This window comes from Limulus polyphemus, unplaced genomic scaffold (genome assembly GCF_000517525.1).
Source record: "Limulus polyphemus unplaced genomic scaffold, Limulus_polyphemus-2.1.2 Scaffold1176, whole genome shotgun sequence".
NCBI lineage: Eukaryota > Metazoa > Arthropoda > Merostomata > Xiphosura > Limulidae > Limulus > Limulus polyphemus.
The window spans coordinates 165,308-189,475 of NW_013666786.1; the positions used below are offsets into that span (position 1 = coordinate 165,308).

General features: G+C 31.6%; 1 protein-coding gene across 1 annotated transcript in view; it reads right to left on the reverse strand.

The window, feature by feature from the left end:
- LOC111086543 (G/T mismatch-specific thymine DNA glycosylase-like) overlaps positions 1-21,836 on the reverse strand; it is a 32,632-nt gene extending 10,796 nt beyond the window's left edge. The window contains exons 1-7 of the mRNA XM_022389742.1: positions 21,624-21,836; positions 21,269-21,410; positions 19,257-19,416; positions 18,119-18,188; positions 16,520-16,652; positions 12,408-12,490; positions 11,627-11,703 (exon numbers count right to left, since the gene is read on the reverse strand). Coding sequence (XP_022245450.1) covers positions 11,627-11,703; positions 12,408-12,490; positions 16,520-16,652; positions 18,119-18,188; positions 19,257-19,416; positions 21,269-21,410; positions 21,624-21,771 — 813 coding nt within the window. The 5' untranslated portion in view covers positions 21,772-21,836. The remainder of the gene's footprint in view (positions 1-11,626; positions 11,704-12,407; positions 12,491-16,519; positions 16,653-18,118; positions 18,189-19,256; positions 19,417-21,268; positions 21,411-21,623) is intronic.
- Positions 21,837-24,168: the final 2,332 nt, after the last annotated feature.

The window sequence follows — 24,168 nt, forward strand, 5'->3', positions numbered from 1 at the left end:
GAGCATGTTTGGTGTGACGGGGATTCGAACGTGCGACTCTCAGATTGCGAGTGGAGCGTCCTATCCACTTGGCCATGTAGGACCATTTTTTTCAAAGAGAATGTTATTTTTAAAAAAGGACTTGGTACGAATATTTGTAACGTGTGCATTCGAAGGCTGAAATATGTCATTTAGGTAGGATTCACTATCTCAGACGAAAAGCTGCGGAGAAAGAATGCAGTGTAAATATTTGTATAATGACTCCACAATAGAGAAAAGAAAGGAAGACTTAGGTTTTGTGGTGCAGAACATTCACAACTTCATGTCAACAGTAATAAGTTATGAGTTATAATATATACTATAATTTGTTGATACTCAAAATTAAATTACGTTAGCTGTTTTATAGAATACCTGCTAGAATATAGCAACGCGGTGCTAAATAAGATACTGAATGAAAACCTGATATTAATTAATGATGGACTTCATGGACGGAGAAATTTTAAGGGTATCAGTTATCTAGCATTATATATTTCTTTGACTGTTCACTTTCAAAAGTTATATGAAAATCATCATATCTCTTTATCTTTTGACTTCAACTCTGAACTAAAAAACAATAACAAATGTTTCATTAGATTACTGCACAAAGGTAAGGATTTTATTTTTAGTTTAAAGTTCTTGAATACAACTGTCACAAGCGAATAAATTAAACTTTGGAAACTGCCATTCTTTATATATTTGAGTTTTTGACAGTTACAACGGTTTCATGTCATATGAACGTAAAAAAACACCTTGCTTGTTAAATCATTTTGTGGTGCTCTTTGAATTTTCATAACAGAATACTCAGAATTCACCGCGTTCTAGACACCTTTGAAGTAGACATAATACTTGGAGCTGCTTGATTCGACTTTCGACAGCTGTCTTTTCTATCTCGGTTCAATGGAAGGCGGATACAGTATGACGTCACTGGTCTCTCAATTCTATTGATTGCAGTTTCTAGTTCAGAATAATAAGCTTCTTATCGTAAATCGGATCCGAACTAGGACAAAACCCACAATGTAGATCAATACTGCTGATAAGTAACTCGAGATATTTACGTGGACTATTGCTAAGCTTTATTATGAGTACTTACTTATTATGACACTTATATTTCAAGTTTTCAAAACTAATCAAATTTTAAAAATATAATCTGATTAATGTGTTTTATCCAATTTTTAATATTACAGTCTGTTGGGACGATAGTGTAAATCTCAATAGCATACGTTAATTTATTAATGATAATAATAAAGGAAAATCAGTCTTCCCTTGACCAACAGTGAGATGTTTAATATCAGTATTTGTTTGAAGGTAAGCACAAAGATACACAATGAGCTATCTGTGTTCTGCCCACCACAGGTATCGAAACCAATTATAATTTAAACGGAATTCCATAATATTTGACAGAGACCATTGTTCAATTTGAGCTTTCTAATCTTTATAATACTGAAATTCCTACCATGACTATATAATTTTTCACAGCAAAGTACACAGAATCAAACATCTATAATATTTTGAGTTCAAATGTAAGGTATGTTAACAAGAAATAGACATAAAGACATTAAACTGCAAATAAGATGGATAGATCATTAGGTTTTAAAACAGTTATATGAATTAAAATAACTTAAAAATCCCATAAATATTATGTACACATCATCATTATAAGAGACCTAACTGCATTTCTTTGGTTTGCTGACCCAAGCTGTGCTGGTGAGCCTTGAGTAGGCGAAAGTACAGTTCAAAGCAAAGGGTGCGACGAATAAAGAAATGTATTAGGCCTCTACGTCAGATTATGTTTTCTATTTTATCTTAGGTGTGGGGAATACTACATGTCGAAACTTCGTTATGCTTATAATAATTGCTAAAATCATAAGCAGAGAAAATAATGTAAATAGAAAAAAAAAGAATCTAACTTTATTGAAAAACAAACAGCTTAACATTAATCTGTATTCGGGTGTAAAATTATATTTAGTTTAATTTTTCCTATTTAACCAGTTGTGTTCGATTTGCTTTTCTTTTGTTGCCTTGCGATGTAGTATGGTTGTTGACACTGCAACACGTAACGGTTTCAGTAATTGTTCCATAAATAAACTGTATCTACTGTCGATGCTAGGTAAACCCAGCGAAACGTAGTTTTTGAAAACTGAAATAAAAAGGTTTTAAAACATATTACTTGCTTTATAATTTTCACGTTACGCGTTCTTCATTTAATTTCATTGTTCAGATTACTATATGCATACTACTTTCTCGTGAAAAAGTATTAAAATGGCCCACGAATACTGTTAGAAATGCGATTTTGTTTCTCCTGCATAGATTCACAATTACAACGTTCTGAAAAGTAGCATACATCACGCATCCTCATACAGAAACTCGACTGAAAGGATAGTGTTAAAAGCAAACATTTCATCGTTTATTAATAAATATTAATAGTTTACCAGATACGATGCTATATTATTTCTGGGATGTTATTAGATATTTATTTGAAAAATATAGTAACAATTCCGTATTTTTAAACTTAATTGGGAAAGAATTAAAGGTTCTAACAATGTTGAACCATAGAACTGTATTTAGAGTTTCATTTTCAACTTAATTCCTGATTGTATGTATTATTTTATTACAAGTTACAGCTTTTACAGTTGGGAATAATATTTTTAAAACAGGTACGACTTTTCGATTACTAATGCGATCATTCGCAAGTTTTAAAAACCCTCTTTACCGTTAAAAGTTGTGTACTTAAGAATGATCTCACCAGTAATCGAAATGTCGTACCAGTTTTAAAATATTCTTCCTTACTGCAAAAGATGTAACTTGTAATTGCATGTATACTTATTTAATTGGCTTATCTAACAATAATGGTGTTCATATAAGAATAAATACCAACATCTTTAATTTTTTCTAAGTAGCTTCTTAGATAGGAACTGATTTTATAGCATTTTTCTTTTCAATTTTAAAACTTAAGGTAGCCATCTGGCAGGTACAGAGATCGAACTTATATTTTATATAACAGTTTGATTTTTACATATTCCTGAAGTACATCTACCGTATTTTTATATACGATACACCTTTTACCGCACTCAATGATGTCTTTTTAGTCACTTTTGAATACATTATTAGTTTCTATAACGCCAGATATTCCAACTTTTGCTCAATTGATATATATGTTACAGTACATTCATAGAAACCAAAGATAACGAGAAGCCTGAAGAGCGAAAAATCAAAGAAACAAAATACCGTTAGTCAGGTATATTTACATTTATTTCTTGCTTTGTGTTTGTCCCCGGGATAACAACGCTAAAATTCGGGGTTCGATTCAGCAGATAGCCTAATGTGGCTTTGCTCTGAAACAAGCAAACAAACAAATCCTTTTTGCTCTTCAAGTTAAATAGGTAACTGAAATTTCAATCCTATATTACTCAGCAAATAATAAGTTGAAAAATACTTATCATGTCTACGAAAACTTGGTTTGATGTTCAATAGTCTTTGAGTGACCTGGCAAGAACATGAAATCGATCAGTACGTAAAGGACTCCTACAAGTGCGAAGCACCTTGTATTCCAACCTAAGTGTTGTGGGTGATCATCTGAACAAAGGAAAATTTTCGAAAAGTGCCCAGCAAAGCGAAAACAGATATTCCCTAATATGTTTGAAATGTTACTGTTAGAAAAAAAGAGAAAGATTTATGAAGATTTTAATATTCTGAGCAAATTCTGTATCTCAACATGTTTCTCCCTGTCACCATAAACCTCTTTAACAGTGAGTGCGCAAACTACTTGAAATACAAAGAATAACGGTCTAAAATAGAAAGTATAGAGATCGAGCACGTTACATTAAGACGATTTTAAAGCCTCACCACGTCGTTACAGTCTATGACGTCACTTCCGATAATTTTCTATATGACCACCGTGTATCTTGACAATAGCTCTGCAGCGTAGTTTTACTGCAAAAGGCTCCGCCTTAAAGCTGTTATGTCTAAAGTACATCATACCTTCTGGATTTTTTTTGCATAATCCATATCATGTACAAGGTCGGCGGTTTCCAAGTGTCTATTTCAACAGTTTGATCGTACAGAAATCTATAGGCAGTTTGATCAGCATGTTTCATTCTCCAGCTAGCTGCTTTAGGTATGCGACCGTTGAAGAGGAGTTATGATTATTTTAGTGAAACCATACCATCTTGAACTTGTTTCCAAAAGGAGATCCTTCTTCATTATATTGAGTACTGTTGCCTCGGACACTTGGACTGTTTTTCCACTGCTCTTTATGTTCATGGATTCTCACTACAGCTAAGGTCCGACTTGTTACAGGCCTCTTTCTTGATGGTCCTACCCCCTCCCAAGCTGATCCATATTTCTTTGTTTTCCAATGCCATTAAGTATAAAGGATATCTCCATCTTGGAAAATCTAAATCCCAAACTAGAACACATTTTTATGATCTGACTGTATGAATACCTTGCTTCGGAAAGGGCTGTAACACATCTTTCCCAAAATCAATATATTTTCAGAGACATCAAACTACTCACCAACGCCAACAATGTACCAATATCGTCTGATATACTTCGCTTCCCTTAATATCACTTGTAGTTGTCACGTAACTTGTAGAATATTCAAAATATTATTAATTTAACGTACTCAACCCTTTATAGTGCAACCTTTTGTATCAATATGGTTCGGTATTAGAAATAATAATTTCTTATCTCCAAGAGAATTGTATTAACTGTGCGAGTTAATTCATGCATTTTTATAGATTAAAAATTTATCAGTCAAAATATTTGCCAGGTTAAACGCTAACTGTTTGCCTCAGTTGATGACTTTAATTCTTTATTCGACAATAAGAGACGATTTTCTACAATTTTTCTAGTTCTCCAACCTAGTATCAATTTCTACACCGTATTGCATTTGTTATATTTTAAAGCATGTCAGTTTGGCATAGTTAAATGCCTTAATCTGGAGTCAGCACAGCTCGCAAAATCAGTTTTATCTTATTAGCTGGACTTTTTAGATGTTTAGAACATAAAAATAAAGGTGTTGACTAAAACTGATCAGGCTTGGTCTTGTGGTTAGGGCACTCAACTCGAAATCTACGATTCGAATTCCCATCACCAAGCATGCTGTGAATACGTTATAAGGTGATGGTCAATCCCATTATTCGATTGGGTGGTGTTGACTAGCTCTATCACTTCTACAGTAAGAACGACTAGTGTAGGTAGCCCTCGTGTAACTTTTGGCGAAATTCAAACCAAAATAAAAGTATCAAAAATCAGATCACTTAAATAATAAGGATCCAAACCGGGGCATAGCCTTGATTTATCCTTCAACATTAGCTATCACTCAGGTGACTTTCGCCACCATAAATGAGTACATACCTATTGATATTACACTTACAAATAATACAGTTTTAACTGTGGCCGGTATCTACTGCTCTCCGTCAAGGATTTTAGATACTAACCTATAACAGAACACTGTCAATCATAACAAGAAATATGTAGTAACAGGGGATCTCAACAGTAAACATAAATATTATGGATGTACTACTACTACAAGAAATGATGTTTTGCTCTTAAAGTTTCTTAATAACACATATTCAGTATTATTAAATGATGATACACCTACACATTTTTGTAATGCAACCAATACATGTAATATAATTTATCTATGTATTACTTCAAAAGAACTAAGTCAGAAACTCAGACTTTCAAGACGGACAGTAAAATAAGGAATGAAATTAAATCATTAAAACAAGATAACTGGACCTCGTTCTGTGCTAAACGAAATGAATAGAATGACCTATAACACTTTTGGAAACATCTTAAACTACACACACATAGTCACAAAACTCACAAAACCTGCCCTACACTAGCGTATGACAACAAAACCGACTACATAAATATCCAAAGAGCGGAGGCATTTAAAGAGCACATACAAAACATTTAAAATGCATAATGACCTTGATACCGACAACTATCAACTAAATTATGTAAATGACCTAATTGAACAAAATAAAACAATATTCACACTAATGTTTCCTGTACACACACAAACAAATAAACATAAAAGATCAAACATACACATAGGACGCTTATGTTACAAGTGAAACAACAATAATACAGGTTTCAATAGCCTTTCACATCGGGTAGGTCAAAGTGTGCCTGTCACAACCTTCCACAGAGTTACTTTCAAAATTTAATTAAACTACTTTATTTTCAACATATACGAATAAATTCGGCATAAAATTATATTATATTGATATTATATAAGTTTTAAGTTCCTGCTTTTTTAAGACAATATTAAAACAAAATCATAAATTACCACTTGTGAGAGAAATGTCACATTTTTTCTCTAGGCATCCCTCTTCACTAATTTATTTACCATCCCTCCAAGAAGTAAGAAATTTAACGTAAGTTACTCATTATATAATTGTCATCCCTCAGGCAAAGCATAATTTCCATAGCCTTCAATCTAGTTTGGTTACAGAGCCATCAAATAGAAAATCAGACCCCTCTTGCTACATCCACATGTCACATCCTCTCTTTCAGGATTTGCCAATAGTTCTCTCTTACATTCAATACTATATTATTTATAACCAATAGAAAGCCAAGGTTTCTATCTGTCAAATGACATATTATATTATGTTGTTTCTTTAGAGAGAAATGTTAATTTCACTTTCAGTACAAGCTTCGTTCCCACAGAAAACACATCGAATATCTTGGATGAATTTATAACGGCCCTTGTCGCATAGTTTGAAAGGCAAAAAAATTGTAATGGGACATATTCTGCTTTTTGCATATTATTATTCTGTGTTCTTTAAAACATTATTTAATTAAATAGAAAATATTTATTGTAGTAGTACCATTAGTATAAAAACGTAGTATTAAGTGTCATCAACAGTCGACAGCAAAAAGAAGACGACCCAGGTAAATACTTTATTTCTTGTTTTTTATGTGTATTCTTTCTTTGTTATTATAAAAGTAGCTAAAATGTAAAAATTAGAAGCTTTTTATGTTATGTTGGGTAAAATAAAGAATAATAAAAATTTTTCACGCGGTCACCCGTGGGTTATGTAATTCGATAGGGTAATGTGAGCTGCATGTTCGCCAAGTAACCTCAAATTTTATGCGAGAATATTAGTTTAGACACAGTTCAAAGGGTAATAAAACAATTACATCCCAACTTACCACTAGAAGGCGCTGCAACTCAGATACAGTTGCTGGTTTAGGATAGTGGTTAGCAATTTTCTGGCTCAATTCCGCCAACCAGTTCTCAATAGGATTATAATCTGGAGACTTTGCTAGCATGGGAATCTTGTAGCATTCTCCTGGTCGAGATAATTCTGTGCAATACATGTAAAATGGGCAGAAACATTGTCATCCTTAAACACAAAGTTATTGCTAAACCTTGCCATAGCATATGGCAGAAATAATGTCTTCCTGTGATGCCTGTAAGAGGGACCATTGACATCTTCCTGGAGGATATGAATAATAGTTTTCCCACCATGATGAATAGCTACCCAAACATATACTGCACCACCTCCTGTGTGCTCCATGTGGGAAATACAGTATTCCCTTATCTGTTCTCCAGGCTAAACGGTGAACACAAATCATTTAACAAGCCGGAAACATGTCTCACCTGAAAAAAATGACATATCGCCAGTGTCCTAACTGTAAGTTTGCATGCTGTCTTGCCCAAGTAACATGGTGACGGTGGTGAATTCTGGTTAATATCGGTTTGCAGATATCCCTTCTTGCAAAATAACCTTGTTTCGTCAGTCTCCTATTCACTGTTCTTTGGGATACCCTGGAACGAATGTGTTCATGCCATTCCTGTCGTAAAATGTTCCAAGATTTCTTTCGATCTTGATATGTTAACTTGATCAAAACATGGCCATCTCAGGTAGTAGCTTTATGGCATCTACCAGTAGACTTTCCTGGAACAACGCATCATTCTACACCAAATCCAGATAAATTGTCCAAACGAAACGTTTATCTGTTTTGACTATCCCAAATATTATACCAAAAGCATACCTTTTTATAAAATAACAGGCGTGTATTTGTGTTTTGACAAAAAATGCTTAAAAACAATTTATACAGGCCAGAATAACAACTCATAAACGTTTATCCAATCATACGCTACCTTCTCTGTTACTACTCAGGCACTTACTCAATAACTACTCCATGTATGTAGCCAATAACATTCATATGGAACAGTATACAAACATTTTGGCCAGGACTGTAGATAGTTTTAATAAAAGAGAGTATACTGTCACATGCTTTCTCGACGTAGATAAGGCTTTTGATTCAATTTGGCATTCAGGTTTAAGGTTCTGGATGTTACAAATCGAACTACACTGGTTGTCCAACTTCATAGATAATCAAAAATGTCGAGTAAATGTAGAGGGTACGAACTCAGAGTATTTTACTTCTGAGGCGGGTGTTCCTCAGAGAAGGGTAGTTAGTCCCATTCTCTTCATCATGTATCTAAGCATATGCCACTAACTGACATAAGTTTTTGTTTTCCTTTGCAAAGGATGATGTAGCAATTTGGAATAATTCCCACACTCCCTCCAAATTTACAACCCATGATTAATGACATAGCTGAATACTGCCAAAAAGACAAAAATAAAAATTAATGTACCAAAAACAGGTCCTTATGTTCTCAAAACCCAATAAAGCTTGTAAAACCAAACCCGAGATTTACCTAGGAAAACCCTTCTTCAGACTCGAAACTAACCTGTAAACACATGTAAATGAACTCGAAAAACAAAATCTGGAAGCAGGTGAACTATGTCAGGGTTCTAACTGGAAATAACACAGGCTCATCGCCGAGAAACATTTTAAAAATCTACAAACAATACATACGGCTGGTAATCGATATGCCTACCCGGCTTAAATTAACGTTACACCACATATAATTAAACAAAAATTACAAACTATATAACACTCAGTTTTCACTACAGCATGTAAAGTTCCATACATAACCAGTTTAGTTTTCCAATTATGCGAACATAGAGCCACTCTGTGACAGACTTCTGAATAAACTCGTCACCTACTTCCAGAAAAACTTAAAGAAAAACAAACTAGTACGTTTACTTGATCGCTATGTCACACATGATGGAAATGAGCCTAAGTTCCTCTCCCTTATAGATATCTATAATAATAAAATGGTGTGTCAGTTTGTCTGTGTGTGTGTGTGTGTGTGACTGCTATAGCTCCGAGAGGAAAGAATCTAGAAACCACAAATATTGCAAAAATACTAAGGGGACCCTAAGGGTGTGCATCTGGATATTATTACTTATCCCCGTGCATGCGCGAACGCATCTTTTTGTGAGGAAAGCTAGCGAAAATCCACATATAAAAGAAGTGATTCCATATATTACAAATAGAAATCGCAGACAGACAGACACGCATGTGTGTGCATGCGCGTGCGCACGTGCGTGTTTATGTATGTATGAACACCATAGCTCCTAGAAGAAATAACCTGAAATTTTGCACCCATACAAAGTGGACCCTGAGGTTGTACACCTGGGTCTTATTACTTATCTTATCCATCTGCATGCGCGTGCGCATCTTTTTAATGAGGCAAGCTAGCGAAAAACCATATACAAAAGAAGTGGTTCCTTATATAACAACCTAATAACCCGAGAGAAGCCGCGTACTTTCGCTTGTCTACTATAAGTACAGCAATCAGCCACCTACTGCTAGACTTACTTAACCATATTTGTGTGGTGTATTCACTATGTATTATTAGAGTATTAATGTTAAATACATCTATAATAATAAAATGGCGTGTTTGTGTGCACACAAGGAAAGAACCTAGAAACTTGAAATTTTGCATACATACTAAGTGAAACCTGAGGGTGTGCACCTGAGTATTATTACTTATCTATGCACGTGCGCATCTTTTTATGAGATAAGCAAGCGAAAAACCACATAAAAAAGAAGTGGTACCTTATATAAAAACTTCTAATATACAGAAAAGTCAAATGCGTTTTGGTAACAATGCGTTCCAACAATGGCTTTTATACCATGTTGCTTATCAATTAAAGTATAACATAATATTGTTGAAAGGAGAGGGAAATCCACTTTTTACTTAAATAATAAAACTTTGAGGACAGCTGTTTAGTGGATTATTTTATTTTAGAAAATTTATTACAACGTTTCGACCACTCGTGTGGTCATCAGCAGGTAAATTTATGATATAGTGTTAAGTTTTAGTAATTTACTCGATCATTTTGTTCCAATTTAGAATAGATATAAAGAGACACCAGTATTTGTATTTAAATTAGGTTTTAAATCGCGGATAATAAACGCTTCTTTAATTTTTCTTCTATTGATATTGTTTTCTTTACATAATATTTTAAAGTTGTTGTTATTGATTGGATGTTGATTTGTCATGCTCTGTTCATAAATGTGTGATGGGCCTAAAATATACAATGACACAAAGAAATGTTCCAGCCTTAGGAATCAAAACTGGAATATTTGTTTGTTTGTTTAATTATGCACAAAGCTACACAAGGGCTATCTGTGCTCTGCCCACTACGGGTATCGAAACCCGGTTTCTAGCGTTGTAAGTCCGGAGACATACCGCTGTGCTACTGGGGGGCAAACTGGAATAGAAGATTTAACTAGAAGATTAGTGCAACAATCTCCGTTTTCATTTCTTGATGATCGATATCTGTTTCATTAACTTCAGTGGATGTGTGACTTTTATTTGTTGTATTAGTTCTTTGTTTATCTCTGATTCCAAGAGAGCACGAAGATATTTCAAGGCAAAAAAAATAACAGAATGTGGTTCCCTAAAATACCCAAAGACAACCAAAACCTATATGATTTCACTCAAGAAATTTCACGTAGAATTCAAGGATATTTACTGAAAAACCATAAAATTAAACAAAACATCACAAAACGCCAAAGAAAGAATTAAGAAATAACCCACAAATTATATTAAAGGCTGATAAAAGTAGAAGAACTGTAATTATGGAAACAGAAGATTACAACAACTTAATGGAACAACATCTAAATGATTCAATCCAATTTAAGGAACTAACCACAAACTTTAATGAAAGTTATGGAAACAACTGAATAGCCTACTTTTAAAGTTAAAAAAGAACAATGATATAACTGAAGACATGTACAACATCTTAAGAGTAACTAATGCACGTACCCCTTGTTTGAGGATTTCCCTCTCCTTTCAACAATAAGATAAGTATGTTTGAATTAAATTAAGATGTAGTGGAAAATCGGTGTTGAAAGCAGGAAGTTGGTGAAAGAGTAGCTGTTATGTGTATACTTTTTAAGAAATGTATATTTTTGGAGGCTACAGTTATTATTATTTTTTTTAATTCCATCATCCTAAGAAGCTCTTTTGTGAGTCACAATGTCACATTATTAAGTAATGGTAGGAGATCTAAATGTAGTTTATACATATCATTATGTTTTTGTTTGTGTGTACATATGTGGTATTTTCACTAGCAATACACATCAATCTTCATAACATTCCAATGTTTCATAACTATAAAAATATTCAACTTATTGATTTCAGAAAAGTTATATTCATAACAATGTTTCATATGAACTATATACTACCTTAAAACCTAGAAAATTTTAATAAGATCATTCTTACTATATTGGAATTTTCAATACATTCTGGTTGCATTCCCAATTTAAAGTTTTTCTTTCCACAAAATATTTCATAGATACCTATAAAATTGTAAAATAGTGTTTGGTGGACTACACAGTTACAAGGAAAAAAAATTAGGTTATTCATAATGATGAAGTCACAACAATAGATTAAAACTATACAAAAACAGAAACAACCTAAGTGATTCAAATTTTAACCAAAAATAATTTTTTCATTTGCATATCCATTACTAATCACAAATATTTTACTAAAGACACTATGTTGATAAAACATTAAGACATGACAGCTCTGACACTTTAAAGAACTAAGTAAATATGTTAATAAAATCAATTTTTAAAAATAAAATAACATCAAAAACTGATTAAACAGTATTTTCTCTCAAGAAAGCCTCAACTGAAAATCATTAAGTTAAGAACTTTTATTAGTAATTACAACATTTTTCAGTTTCAGTGATGTATATTTTTTTTTCTGTCTTGTCCACCTACTATATCGAGATAAAATATTTAAAAAGAAAACTAAAAAAATGTTCTAAAAATTTTTTTCTTCACTTCTGTTGGAGCATAACTATGATCAAGTCATAAAAAATATACCTTCTCAGGGTAAGAATGTATCACTCCATTTATAAAACTGAAACATATTATATCTGAAAAAGTATGCATGTAGTGAATTAACCTTTTTTTTATCAGTTGAATAAATGAAAGGTTTACTTATAAATTTATATTTCAAATTATTAGATAAATCAGTGTAATATATATCCACCAACCTTTGCCATTAAAAACTGCAATTTTTGGAGAAATAGTTTGAAGTTTCTTGACGAGAACTGCTGCTCCCTCCTTGAGTTCTTTTCTGGTAGTAATACAAAACAAAGATTAAATTTAGCGATGAAAAAAAAAACACACACACAAAAGAAATAAAGAAAAACTACTTACATCTTACACCCTTTTGTCATTTACTTGTTTTTGCCTATGTATGCTCTCTGAACATTGGAATGCATTTCAATGAAGCAAATCAATTGCGATGTACTTTGACAATTATACAATATCTCAAAAAAAAGGGAAAAAACATTAGTTATATGTCAAAATTTTAAGATTACAATCTTTTGGAATGAAAAGAAAATAAGACTTCTCTAATTTTTCTAGCAAGCTATAGTGCCAGACTGACAGTTCCTCTTTAGAAATATAAAAAACTTCATATAGATTCAATCATCTTCAGTCAATGAGAATATTATAAAATGTATGTTCAGTAGTCAAAGTGCTCAATTAAATCTTTTACATCTGAAAATAATTTGAAAAGTAAAATCATTTAAAATCTATTAATGCACTTAAAGATTTTTGACAAGAACAATCAAAAACTGAAGTTCCCAATTTAGACACAAACTTGATATATTCATCTTTATGCTTCAAAAGGATGTAGAAGATTTCTTTACAGTGTGGTATTGACTCAAATATCAGGTTAGTTGAGCTAACCATCATTTTTGAAACTTTTTGATTAATCAATGAAACACACTTGAAACAAATGGAAAGAGTAACTGTCCTACTTAATTTCCTCTGCAATGTATAAGAATATAACCAAGATAAAAACCTAAATCGGCCATCAAATCTTCGGTATTTTGTAAGAAGTTAAACTTATGTTTTGTAGGGCTTTGAATGTTTATACCAGTCTATAACACATCAGGTATTCTTTCTGTAAGTACGAGTCAGACAACAATGACACTTGAGCATGGCAAATTTATTTCAAAAGGAATCTGATCAAAAAATAATTTCATAAGTCAGGTGGAGAGAACTTAATAACTGGCAGAGTAATTAGAACCAGATACATTCTGAAACAAACAATATAATCACAAAGCATATTGAGAAACATTTTCACCTGTAAGCTAAATACACAAATCAGGTATTTGTTTTGTAATTAGGAGCTGTTTCTCTGTAATGTAATGGTATAAACACTATCAAAGATGTATTAAAAAATTAGTGTACATATAAAAGTAAAGGTTAGAAATGGTATAAGTGATTAATTGAATAAACATACTTTTATAATACATGTTCTTCATAAACTTCTATTTTTAACAAGATACTTTTTTAAAGTTTATGAAAACACAACTTAATAACACTGTTATGAACTTCTACCATTTGGCTTCACAGTTTACAAAAAAAAGCTATTATGCCAAATTGTAATGTGTTTTATTTGTCTGCAGGATTTCATATTTAGTGATACATTCTTGAAATATATTTTCACAAAAAGGGCATATTTTCAACTGGGTTGATAAAAATGTTATGTGTTTGTCCAGCTCTAGTCTATGTCAGGGGTCTCCAAACTACGGGCCGTGGGCCGGACTTTGAATTATCTGGCCCGCCAACAGTTTATTAAAGTAATAACATAATTTTTTAATATTATAAAAACAAAAAATAAAACGTAATTGAGCAAAAGCCAATCTAGTTGCAATACAATTTGAAACAGTTACTTCTTTAAAACATGGTACTTTTGTTGTATACTTGTATGTGATCTCAAATTATTTTCCCAAATGTACTGACGAATAACTTTCATGTACAAAATACTCATTTTGTTTTCACATTTATTAGCAACTAGGTTGTAGGTGTAGTATAATTTCTTTTTGTTAAATTATTTATTTTTTAAACTAGACAATCTATTACAATAATACTCAGTTTTTGTCTGTCTTGAAAATGTGTACACACCTTACTATCTAAATATCCATACACATGCTCACTTCATTTCAATAGATGTAAACAAAATGCAGAAGTAACTATACTTTAGTAGACACTTTGTACAACAACAACATATTAAAAGCTTATTAGTTTTTAAAAAGGTCTAATGTTAGATTGCAGAAGAACACTATAGTTTATTTACTGATAATATTAAGTACAGTAAAGTTTAGTTCTAATTAAATTAAGGCAAAAAAATGTACACAAATTACAGTATTAATTTATCTCTTTATTGAATATAGGCCGTACTTAATAAAGACTTAACTAATGTTAGGCCTAACACAAATGAACTTGTAGATTTTAGTGTCTGCAATTAGAATTCTTTTGAATTATTCTAGAAATATTTTTTTTAAAAACATACTGTTGCAATAAAGATACTAATTTGATTGCAAACATTTTGCTAGTTTAATTATAATCCTAACAAATATCAAGTAAATATAGCAAACAAATTTCTGCACTTAATAAAACCCACATGAAATGATGTAAATAAAATACTAATAGGTAGAACATCCTTTTTTTGTAAAGAAAATTTTACACATTTAAAATATGAAGTATTATTTACTGAAGCGGAAGATTCAAACCCCCTATTTTAAAAAAACTACCTTTAGATGATTCTGTGAATGTGAGCATGACATCACAAACACTTTACAGGTTTAACATTGACCTACTAGTTTTTATTTAACTCTTTGCTTTAAAATATTTTATATGTTAAAGTTAATTATGTATATTTTTATATATTAGAATTAATTGTTAGCCTACTCTGATAACACTAGCCTACCACAAGTAAATTCTACATTACACTACAATAAAGAGCTGGGCACAAGGCTATCACTTTTTGACAAAAACTTCAACCCATATCACATCAAAATCTAAAATGCCTTAATTCTTCTCAGAATACACAAATGCCTATCAACTTTCAAAATTTACATAACAATTATAAGTCTATTTCAACAAATACTTTAGAATTAAGTTTTTGTTTTATAACATTTAGTGTAACTTGCAAATAAAAATGTGTTCAAAGTTACATTTCTGTGCAGCTCTAAGGAGTCTCATTTGTAAACTAAACACTTCCCAATTTTTTTCATTTTTTAGAATTTTTCTATCCATCCCAAAGTATGAGTTTATTATTGTTACAAACTATCATTCCTTCAGAATATAATCATCTATATCTTGTTTCACATGTGATTTTCCTTCTCTGTTACTGGATTTACTACTAAAGCTCTTCATTCCCACCCTTTTATCATGCCAAAGCATATGGTTTGAACAAGTTTAAATACCATTGAATAGAGCATTTTATAAGTTATTTACATCAATGTAGTGAAAACAAAGTGGTGTGAGAAGTAATTTATGGTTTCATTGGAAAGTTATTAGTTGTATCTCCTGAAATGAAAAACAATGGAAAGTTTAGAAGACTTGCGAATAAACCACAGATCTTGGAATGTTTAGTTTCTTTTGATGTTCTTTACCTTCCCATAAACATACTTACATTAAATTGGGTTTGTTTGAAAGCTAAGGAAACCTTCTATACCAAGATATCATGTACACTTAGTTACATTTCACTAGTATGGTCAAATATTCCAGTGAACAAAATCCTTATTTACTGAAAATTGTTAATTTTACTGTATTCAAATAATACCCATAAATAAAAGAAACTGAATTTTTTTATACAGATTTATCTCACCCAAGAACACTGTTATCTGCCACCATTTTGACAGGGCAGGTTGCAGATCACCAATAAATCTTTGCCAGTTTTTGCCATGTTTTTATAGCTTATAACCACAAGTAGTGACTAATGCATTCAACAAACTAAAGTATCAAAAGATATATGTTAATAAATATTAATCTTGTTGAAACTGATTGGATATATGAAATAAAACACTCTGATCAACAGTAAAATATAATTGAACTTCTCAAATAAGCTTTTAATGTTTTTTTTAAAACAGTGTCTTATAACAAAGTTCTGGGAATTATATAAAAACTAAATAAAATCAAACGAATTTTTTTGAACCAAAACTAGATACTATTTAGGAAATTTGTTCTAAGTTTCATGCAATTTGGGTATTTCTGTTTTGAGATGGAAAAGAACAATAATGGGATATCAGTGACACCCGAGTCCACAAAGGGATTAAATGATTCAACATGTATAAATACATCATACTTTGATAGATCGGCACTACTTCTTGTTGTTCGTTCTACAATATTGGTGAATCCAATTCCATGTTCAATCAGCTTGTAGTCATCCATGGCTGTCATTGGTTGTGGTATTAACCCAGATAAAAACAAACACTTCCCTACAAAATAAACAAATTAAAACACGCAAGATTAAGCATGTCCCCACATGTGCTGCAAGTTAAGTCACATCAGCCTTTATCTTCAAAATGGTGTATGTCATGTTGCATAAGGGAGTGTTTATTTTGACTACAGCTTGGTAGATCTAGGTTTAAAATCACTACTTTCATGTTCATGACAAAGTAATTAATATATATATAATAATTACAGTTTATTTATGTGTTTCTTTGAATTTTGGAAATGTTTGTCTAAAGCACAAACTCCATTAGACTCATGTGCCATGAGCTTGTTGCAGCTTATACACAACTTTGTGATAAAATTCATCGATTATGAATGAAACATCATTTCTATCTATTTTTAGTGACCGACTTCTCCAGCTAAGTCCATGAAAATATATTTTTACTCCACTGATGATCACTCTTGATTTATTCTGATCCATTGTATTATTATCAAAACTCACTTACCTTGTAATATGGCTGCTGTGTCAAGTTGTTAATGATATCTTTACCTATTCTGTATAGTCTATGAATCAACAGAAGCACCTCATTCATACATAATAATGTCAATTTTTGGAAATAGACTTTGTAGGTTAAAGGTAATATGGAAATATTTCAATAAGAAATAATTTTGAGGTATTCATAATTGGTAATAATGGAAACATAAACAGTGAATCAGCAGGGTCACAGATCTATTTCACGAATAATGAATTTAATTTAAAAAATGAGGAAATCCAAGTAGCATACAATCACTTAAATCTATTTACTTAGTTATTATTTTAATTCATGTTACTTATTAGTATCTAGTAATAAAAGAAAATAGTAAATAATTAATAATCAAACTTAAATAATTGTGTAGGTCATTAAATGTGTTAATGATTAAGTTTAGCTTGCTTCCCTAATGATGTTAAAATATTTTACTTTGTTATGATACAACAAAGTATATACCAATGAGTTATTATTATATATTTAATCACACTATTACCCGATGCAAATTTTTAACACTATAGAATACATAGTCATATGACTGTGAGTAATACTTTTTACAACATGGGAATTTCTGTAGCTTACTCATACAATCAATAAACATTAACCACAAGTTAAAAGACACAGATGTATACTGACTGGCTAAAGAATAAGCACCTATAAGCTCTGTTCTTATACTGGGATCAAGACATATGCAAACTGAGAGCTGACAAATTAAATTTTCCTGGCTCTCAGTTCTGGGAAAAGTGAGGTACTTAAAAATAAAAAGGTTCTGATTTCATATTGTTAAATTCATTATCAACTCTTTTAACTCATGAGGAAGATCTTTTAGAATATGATAACTTACCTACTAGCTGTGAAAAACTCTTAAAATAGTTAATAATCTATACATGTAACTCACATTGATTTTTTATGAGAAACAAGCAATTGTTCTTTAATACAATGAATATTTTAAATAAAAACCTCAGATTTAAAACAATACTTACAGAAATGATTTCCTGGACCAGCATAATGGTGACCTCTGTAAGCTGCACACAATCCAGGATTGAACCCTATCTGTAAACAGTGAAAATAATACTCAAAATAAGTACCCAAATAAGTAGTTAAAATGAAATAAAAATCCACACTTTTTTGGAACTTTTACACAGATATTCCAATACAAACTTCAGAAATTAGTATCACAATCTTCATATTACATAAAAAAGTATGGGTTTTTGTTTAATTGAAATAATGTTGATGTCATTAGTTAGGTCTTATTTGAAGTATTTGGTACAGTTTTTGTCATTTCCTTTATCTTATGAATGGCATTGATTCATTGGAGAAGGTTTAAAGAAGTTACTAGTATGATTCTAGGGATGGATGGCTTGTCGTACGGGATAGGTTGAGATCTCTTAACTTTTTCTCTCTTGAAAAGAGAAAGATCAAGGGTGATGCAATTGAAGAATTCAAGACTATTGAGAAAAGGGATAAGATCAATACATCCATTTTTTTGTGTGAGAGGACAAGAGGTCATAAATTTAAGATTTGCAAGTTAGATACATCTTCAGTTGAGGAAGTTTTGTTTCTCCAATACAGTAGTAAATCTGTGAAACAAACTGCTATCTAAACTAGTAAAGATTGCAACTTATAGAAGTTTAAAGAAAAGGGTTGATGATTCTTTTGAAGGTCAAGACTGGATATAACAACTAGTCTTCTGTTTTTTAAGGGAGGATGAAAGTAAGAATACATTTGAACAGCCAAAATAACAACTTGATGTCCCATAATTAATAATAATATGGAACATTTTGCATATCTACAGTTTCACTAAATCTCAGGTGGTTTAGTCATCTCAAAACCAACACAAAAACATTCTTTCTCTAATAATATTTCATAGTGTATGTGATTTAGAAGTAAGTTAAGCATTCATTTTGAGATTTTGTACTCAAAAAGTATATAACAAATATCTCCAGAATGAAAGCCTAAATGTTTAGTTATTAACTTCTGCAAAAAAATTACATTTAATATAGAAACATGTTTGCAGAGTAAAACAGTCACACACCCTGCTTATTTGTATGTGGTTATACATTTTAATGAAACAATAATCAATATGATTATCATAAATACACAACGACATAAATTACTTACAATAACAATATCTAGATTTTCTGCTAGATGATCAGGTAATTTTCTGTGTAAGACATCTTCTTCTGGCATTCCATTAAACCTGTCAACCTTCTTGGTCTGTTTAAAACAATCTGTGATTTTTCCCACCTTTTTCCTTTTCTTTGGAAGTCCTAATTTGCTCCTGAAACATGCAAATTAACAGCATGCAACATAACTTTAAACAACAAAAGTTATTAATAATTTGATTATTGTAAAGTTTAACTTTTTTACAGAAATAATATTCCACCCTGACTGGGGCTTGAACCCAGAAACTCCTGTTTCAAAGTTACTTACAAGATATCACATTAGCAACTAAAATTGTTCCATGTTTTCAAAATGTGAATAACTAAATTACATACTAAAAGTTTGGAGATGGCTTGACTGGGTAATGAAAAACTATTATTATGTACAACACTTCAATGTCCTTACATTTATAATAGTTTTTTTCATTACCCAGTCAAGCAGTCTCAAAACTTTTATTTTCTAAAAAGTATGTTTCTCATTATCAAGTTTTAAATTACATACTGAATTCAATCACATTAAATTATATGTTCCAGAACTAGGAATGTTGGTTACTGAGAAATTTATTATCACATACATATATATAGCTTATGTAGTTTTATACATAGTCATTTGTTTGAACTTAGAATAATTCCAAATATTAATACAAAACTTTAATATAGCCAATTTTTATACAGTAACATGTGCCAAACTGTGAAAAGGTCACCAAGCTAAGCAGTTTGAAATTTAAACTACAATGGAGATTTTATATTTTATAATTATGTGAGAAAAACACAAGCTAACTTACAAACATGATTTTTCTAATTTATGAACCTTTAGATTTTATATATTCTGAAACTATACATGCTACAATACTACATACTTTCCAAAATCCTAACCAATGTGAAAGATATAAAATGTTATTAATTTCTTCATGAATGGGACCAGAAAGTCAAAATACTTGTATAGAAAAGCACATTAGACTAAATTGTAGTAAATTTACAAACAATAATATATGTAAGCATAATGGAAGTTATTGTAATAAACACAATACATTTCACCAATATCTAACAGACCAAAGCTGCTGAAACATGTAGTATGTTTTCTATAATAAATATCATTGCATTTACATGTCCTTGTTTGTTAAGTTACTATGAGAAAGGGGTAGATAAGTTTGAATGTTGAAATATAAAGTTACAAACTTTGGGTAAGGAAATTTGGAAAGGGTTTGCATTTTTATGACAGAAAAGCATTGGTGTTCTAGAAAGGAAAAAAAAGTTGTGTGTCATGGTGAGAAAATCGATTCAAGTAAGAAAGATATTAACTTGTTAAAATGAGTGTAAGGACAGGCTAAAAGAATGGTAACTGATTTCAGTCACTTGAGTTATGAGGAGATACTTTTGAAGAAGTTTTCTCAAACCGACCAAAAAAAAAAGGAGGACAGTGCTTGTTTCAGGTGTTCAAAATTGTAATGGATTTGGTAATACTTTCATGGATTGTGTGTCTGAGTGGTAAAATGAAAGGTTGGATATACAAACTTGAATATTACGAATTTGTCTGATTGAGCATAAAGCTACACAATAGGTTATCTTAGCTTTGTCCATCACATGGAATCAAACCTCGGATTTCAATGTTGTGAATCTGTAAACTTACTACTGATCCACTCAGGGATAATCAGGAGCTATGGATTTAAACTTTGAAAGTCTAGATGCTTGCTAGATCTTTGAATTGTTTTTTTTTCAGTTAGTAATAAACTTGTGGAATGGTGATGTGGTATGTACAATTAATTTCAATTTCTGTTGGCCATGCATATGGATGTGAAGAACTATATTTAAGCTCAAATATTATTAAATTTTTTTGTGTGGATGAAGGATGACCACAGTGGAACAAACAACATTTAGGCATTTTACATTTTCTTGTATTTCTATACTGTAGTAAATACCTATTTCATTGGCTTATGTCACAGCATAATAATATTATTTTCAGTTTCAAACCTTGTTTCATTTTTCTCCATTTTGATTTCTCTTGCTTCCTTATTTCTAGTTTCATTGAATTCTTCTTCTTGAGTAAGTTCATTACAAGTAGATTTGGAACAACCTGCTGATAAGCTTGATTCAGGTATTCCATTAGCTGCCTCTAATTTAAATACAGAATTTCTGTCAATGTCATTTTGAGTTTGACATTGCTGATGAGATTTGAGAAAATGGCTCAAAGCAGAATTTGACAAGCATTGCTCAGTTTGATTTATAAAATGTGTTTCACTTCTAAATGTACAAGGATTTGAAGCAGGATAATTAATTGTAATATCAGGATAGTTCTGGGGATGGTAGAAATAACTACCACTATTACCTGTAGCTGAACCTTTACCTTCAAAACTGTTTTCATGGTTAGGACTCGTATAATGTGACTGTGCATCAAACATGTGGTTACTACTACTAGTACCAGATTCTTCACGTGGTTCTTGCTTGATATAAACTCCATTATACGATTGAAACATGCTGAAATTTTGTTACGCTGACTAATATTAGTATTACTTATTTTACTTCTAGTTGACTTGTCAAATACCTTAGGTCTAGCAACATAGGAAAATATTTTATACTATAACTGAGTATACATTATAACTTATAGTTATACTTAGTTTGTGGATGAAGAGAAAGATTATGAACTTTTCTTACACTAATTGGATTTTGAATTTGAGCTTCTGTGAAGTAATTTTTTCGCGGGTATTATAATTTATATGGCTATACGTTGTAAATTTACTTTGTTTTACTAAGACTTTTACTTAGAAGTTAGACTGCTCGAGTATATTTTATTTCATTATATTTATAATGATCACTACATATTTCAATTTTCACAAAAAGAATTTAACTATCAGTATAATCTCTTTGAGATAGCGATTTACAACTTGAAAAGATATAAACGACTATTAATATTACTTAGAAGTTAGATACAACAAAAACGTCTTATATACGGCTAGAGCCGCTAGACAAACTGTTCATCGCCACCATTTCCGGTGAACAGTAATTCACTAAGATAAAGGTAACATTTTTTTATTTTTTGGCTAACAGTATTTTCATCATAATAATATAAAAATAACCTTAAAATCAATAAATATACAATCATATCAATTTATAAAGCAAGTATTTGCATAATAATCTAATCATATATTTAACAACTATTATTCATAAGACTGGAAAACTTGTGGTTTGGAATAATTTGAAATAAAATATATTTATTTTGTGTTAATTAAGGACAACTCTTCTATGATGAATATTATGATTAAAAAAATAACAATAAAAGTTATATTAATCCTCTAGTTACTGACAATATGACATAGGCGTTTGTAATACTTTCTTTATCTTTTAGTGCAGAAAGGTGAATGTTTTGTATTCACCAGAAATTTAAATTTTATGTTTTCTGCATTTACGTACGCTTGGTGCTTGAGCTAGATAATGTCATAGGTATGGCCCCCGCAATTGCGGGGTTGGGCCAGAATCATAACTACAGTTTTAGGGAAATAAATATAGGGAGCCCAATTACTTTTATGCGGAGGGGGGGGGGGCACCTTTGGTAGTTAAGCCACTACTTGAGGTATTTCACTTATAGAGGAAACCAGTAAAAAAATGTGACGATTTCGTTGTCTAGTTAAGTTACATGTTTTTATGTTCTTTATCTTTGGCATTTCCAAAGTTGTCCCCAGGGACGGCGCTACCATTAGGGCAACTAGGCAGCCGCCTAGGGCGCAGTACTGACCTTTAAGGGTCACAGTTTTATACAAATTAGTTGTTTTAAGAAAAACATAATAAAAGGAAAATGTAATAGTTCATTGTTCATAATAGTTTATAGTTCATTGTTCATAATGGTTTATAGTTCATTGTTCATAACCAGTTTATTGTTTTCAACACTAACAATACTGTTAAACTTAATTCAATTTGGATCAAAGTGATCTCATATATTTTTATTTCTTTTTTCTAGTGAGCTAAGGCTGATAAAAAAAAAACGACCTTCTTGAGCCCAGTACCGCAAACGAAAGGCAGAAAAAGCTAAGGAGCAAGCAAAGCAAGAGGGGTTCTTCCTGAAATACCTTCGCACACAGAAAGCAAATCAAGAACATGAATGTGACTGTACTCTTGTTGAAACTAGCACTGGGGGGAGCTGAATGTGGTGCTCCTACTACAAATGATATAAACTCTGAGACAGAAGTTTCACAAATTAGAGATATTTATGGAAAACACACAGAGGAAAAAGAGGATGTCAATAAAAGTGAGAGTACTGCAAAGTCTGCAAAAGAAGATGGTATTGTGCTTGATTTGAATTACAGTGACCCTGCCAAATGGTTCTACTGTTGCAGTGATAATTTGCGACAGCTTATAATACAACATGGACCACAGCCGGTTGTATCACATGATTTTCCCAAAGACTCAAAAAACAGAAGAATTTCTCCTATACACCACAAGACGAGACTAGCAAATGGTGAAGAAGTGTGCCGTCAATGTGGTGTAAGCAAAAAAAAACAAAAAAAAAATTGTGCATCATCCATACAAGAAACAGGTTCAAAAGACTAGAAAAAATTGGAGAAATTCTTTCTTCACATGAGAGGAATACTGACCATTTAGAAAACTATCAAGCCTGGTGTGAACTTGAATTGCGCTTATCTAAAGGATTGTTTATTTGTTTTTGAATTTCGCGCAAAGCTACACGATGGCTATCTGCGCTAGCCGTCCCTAATTTAGCAGTGTGAGACTAGAGGGAAGGCAGCTAGTTATCACCACCTACCGCGAACTCTTGGGCTCTTTTACCAACGAATAGTGGGATTGACCATCACATTATAACGCCCCCACGGCTGAAAGGGCAAGAAGAACAATATTGGCGACAAATCTTGCAATGCTTGATT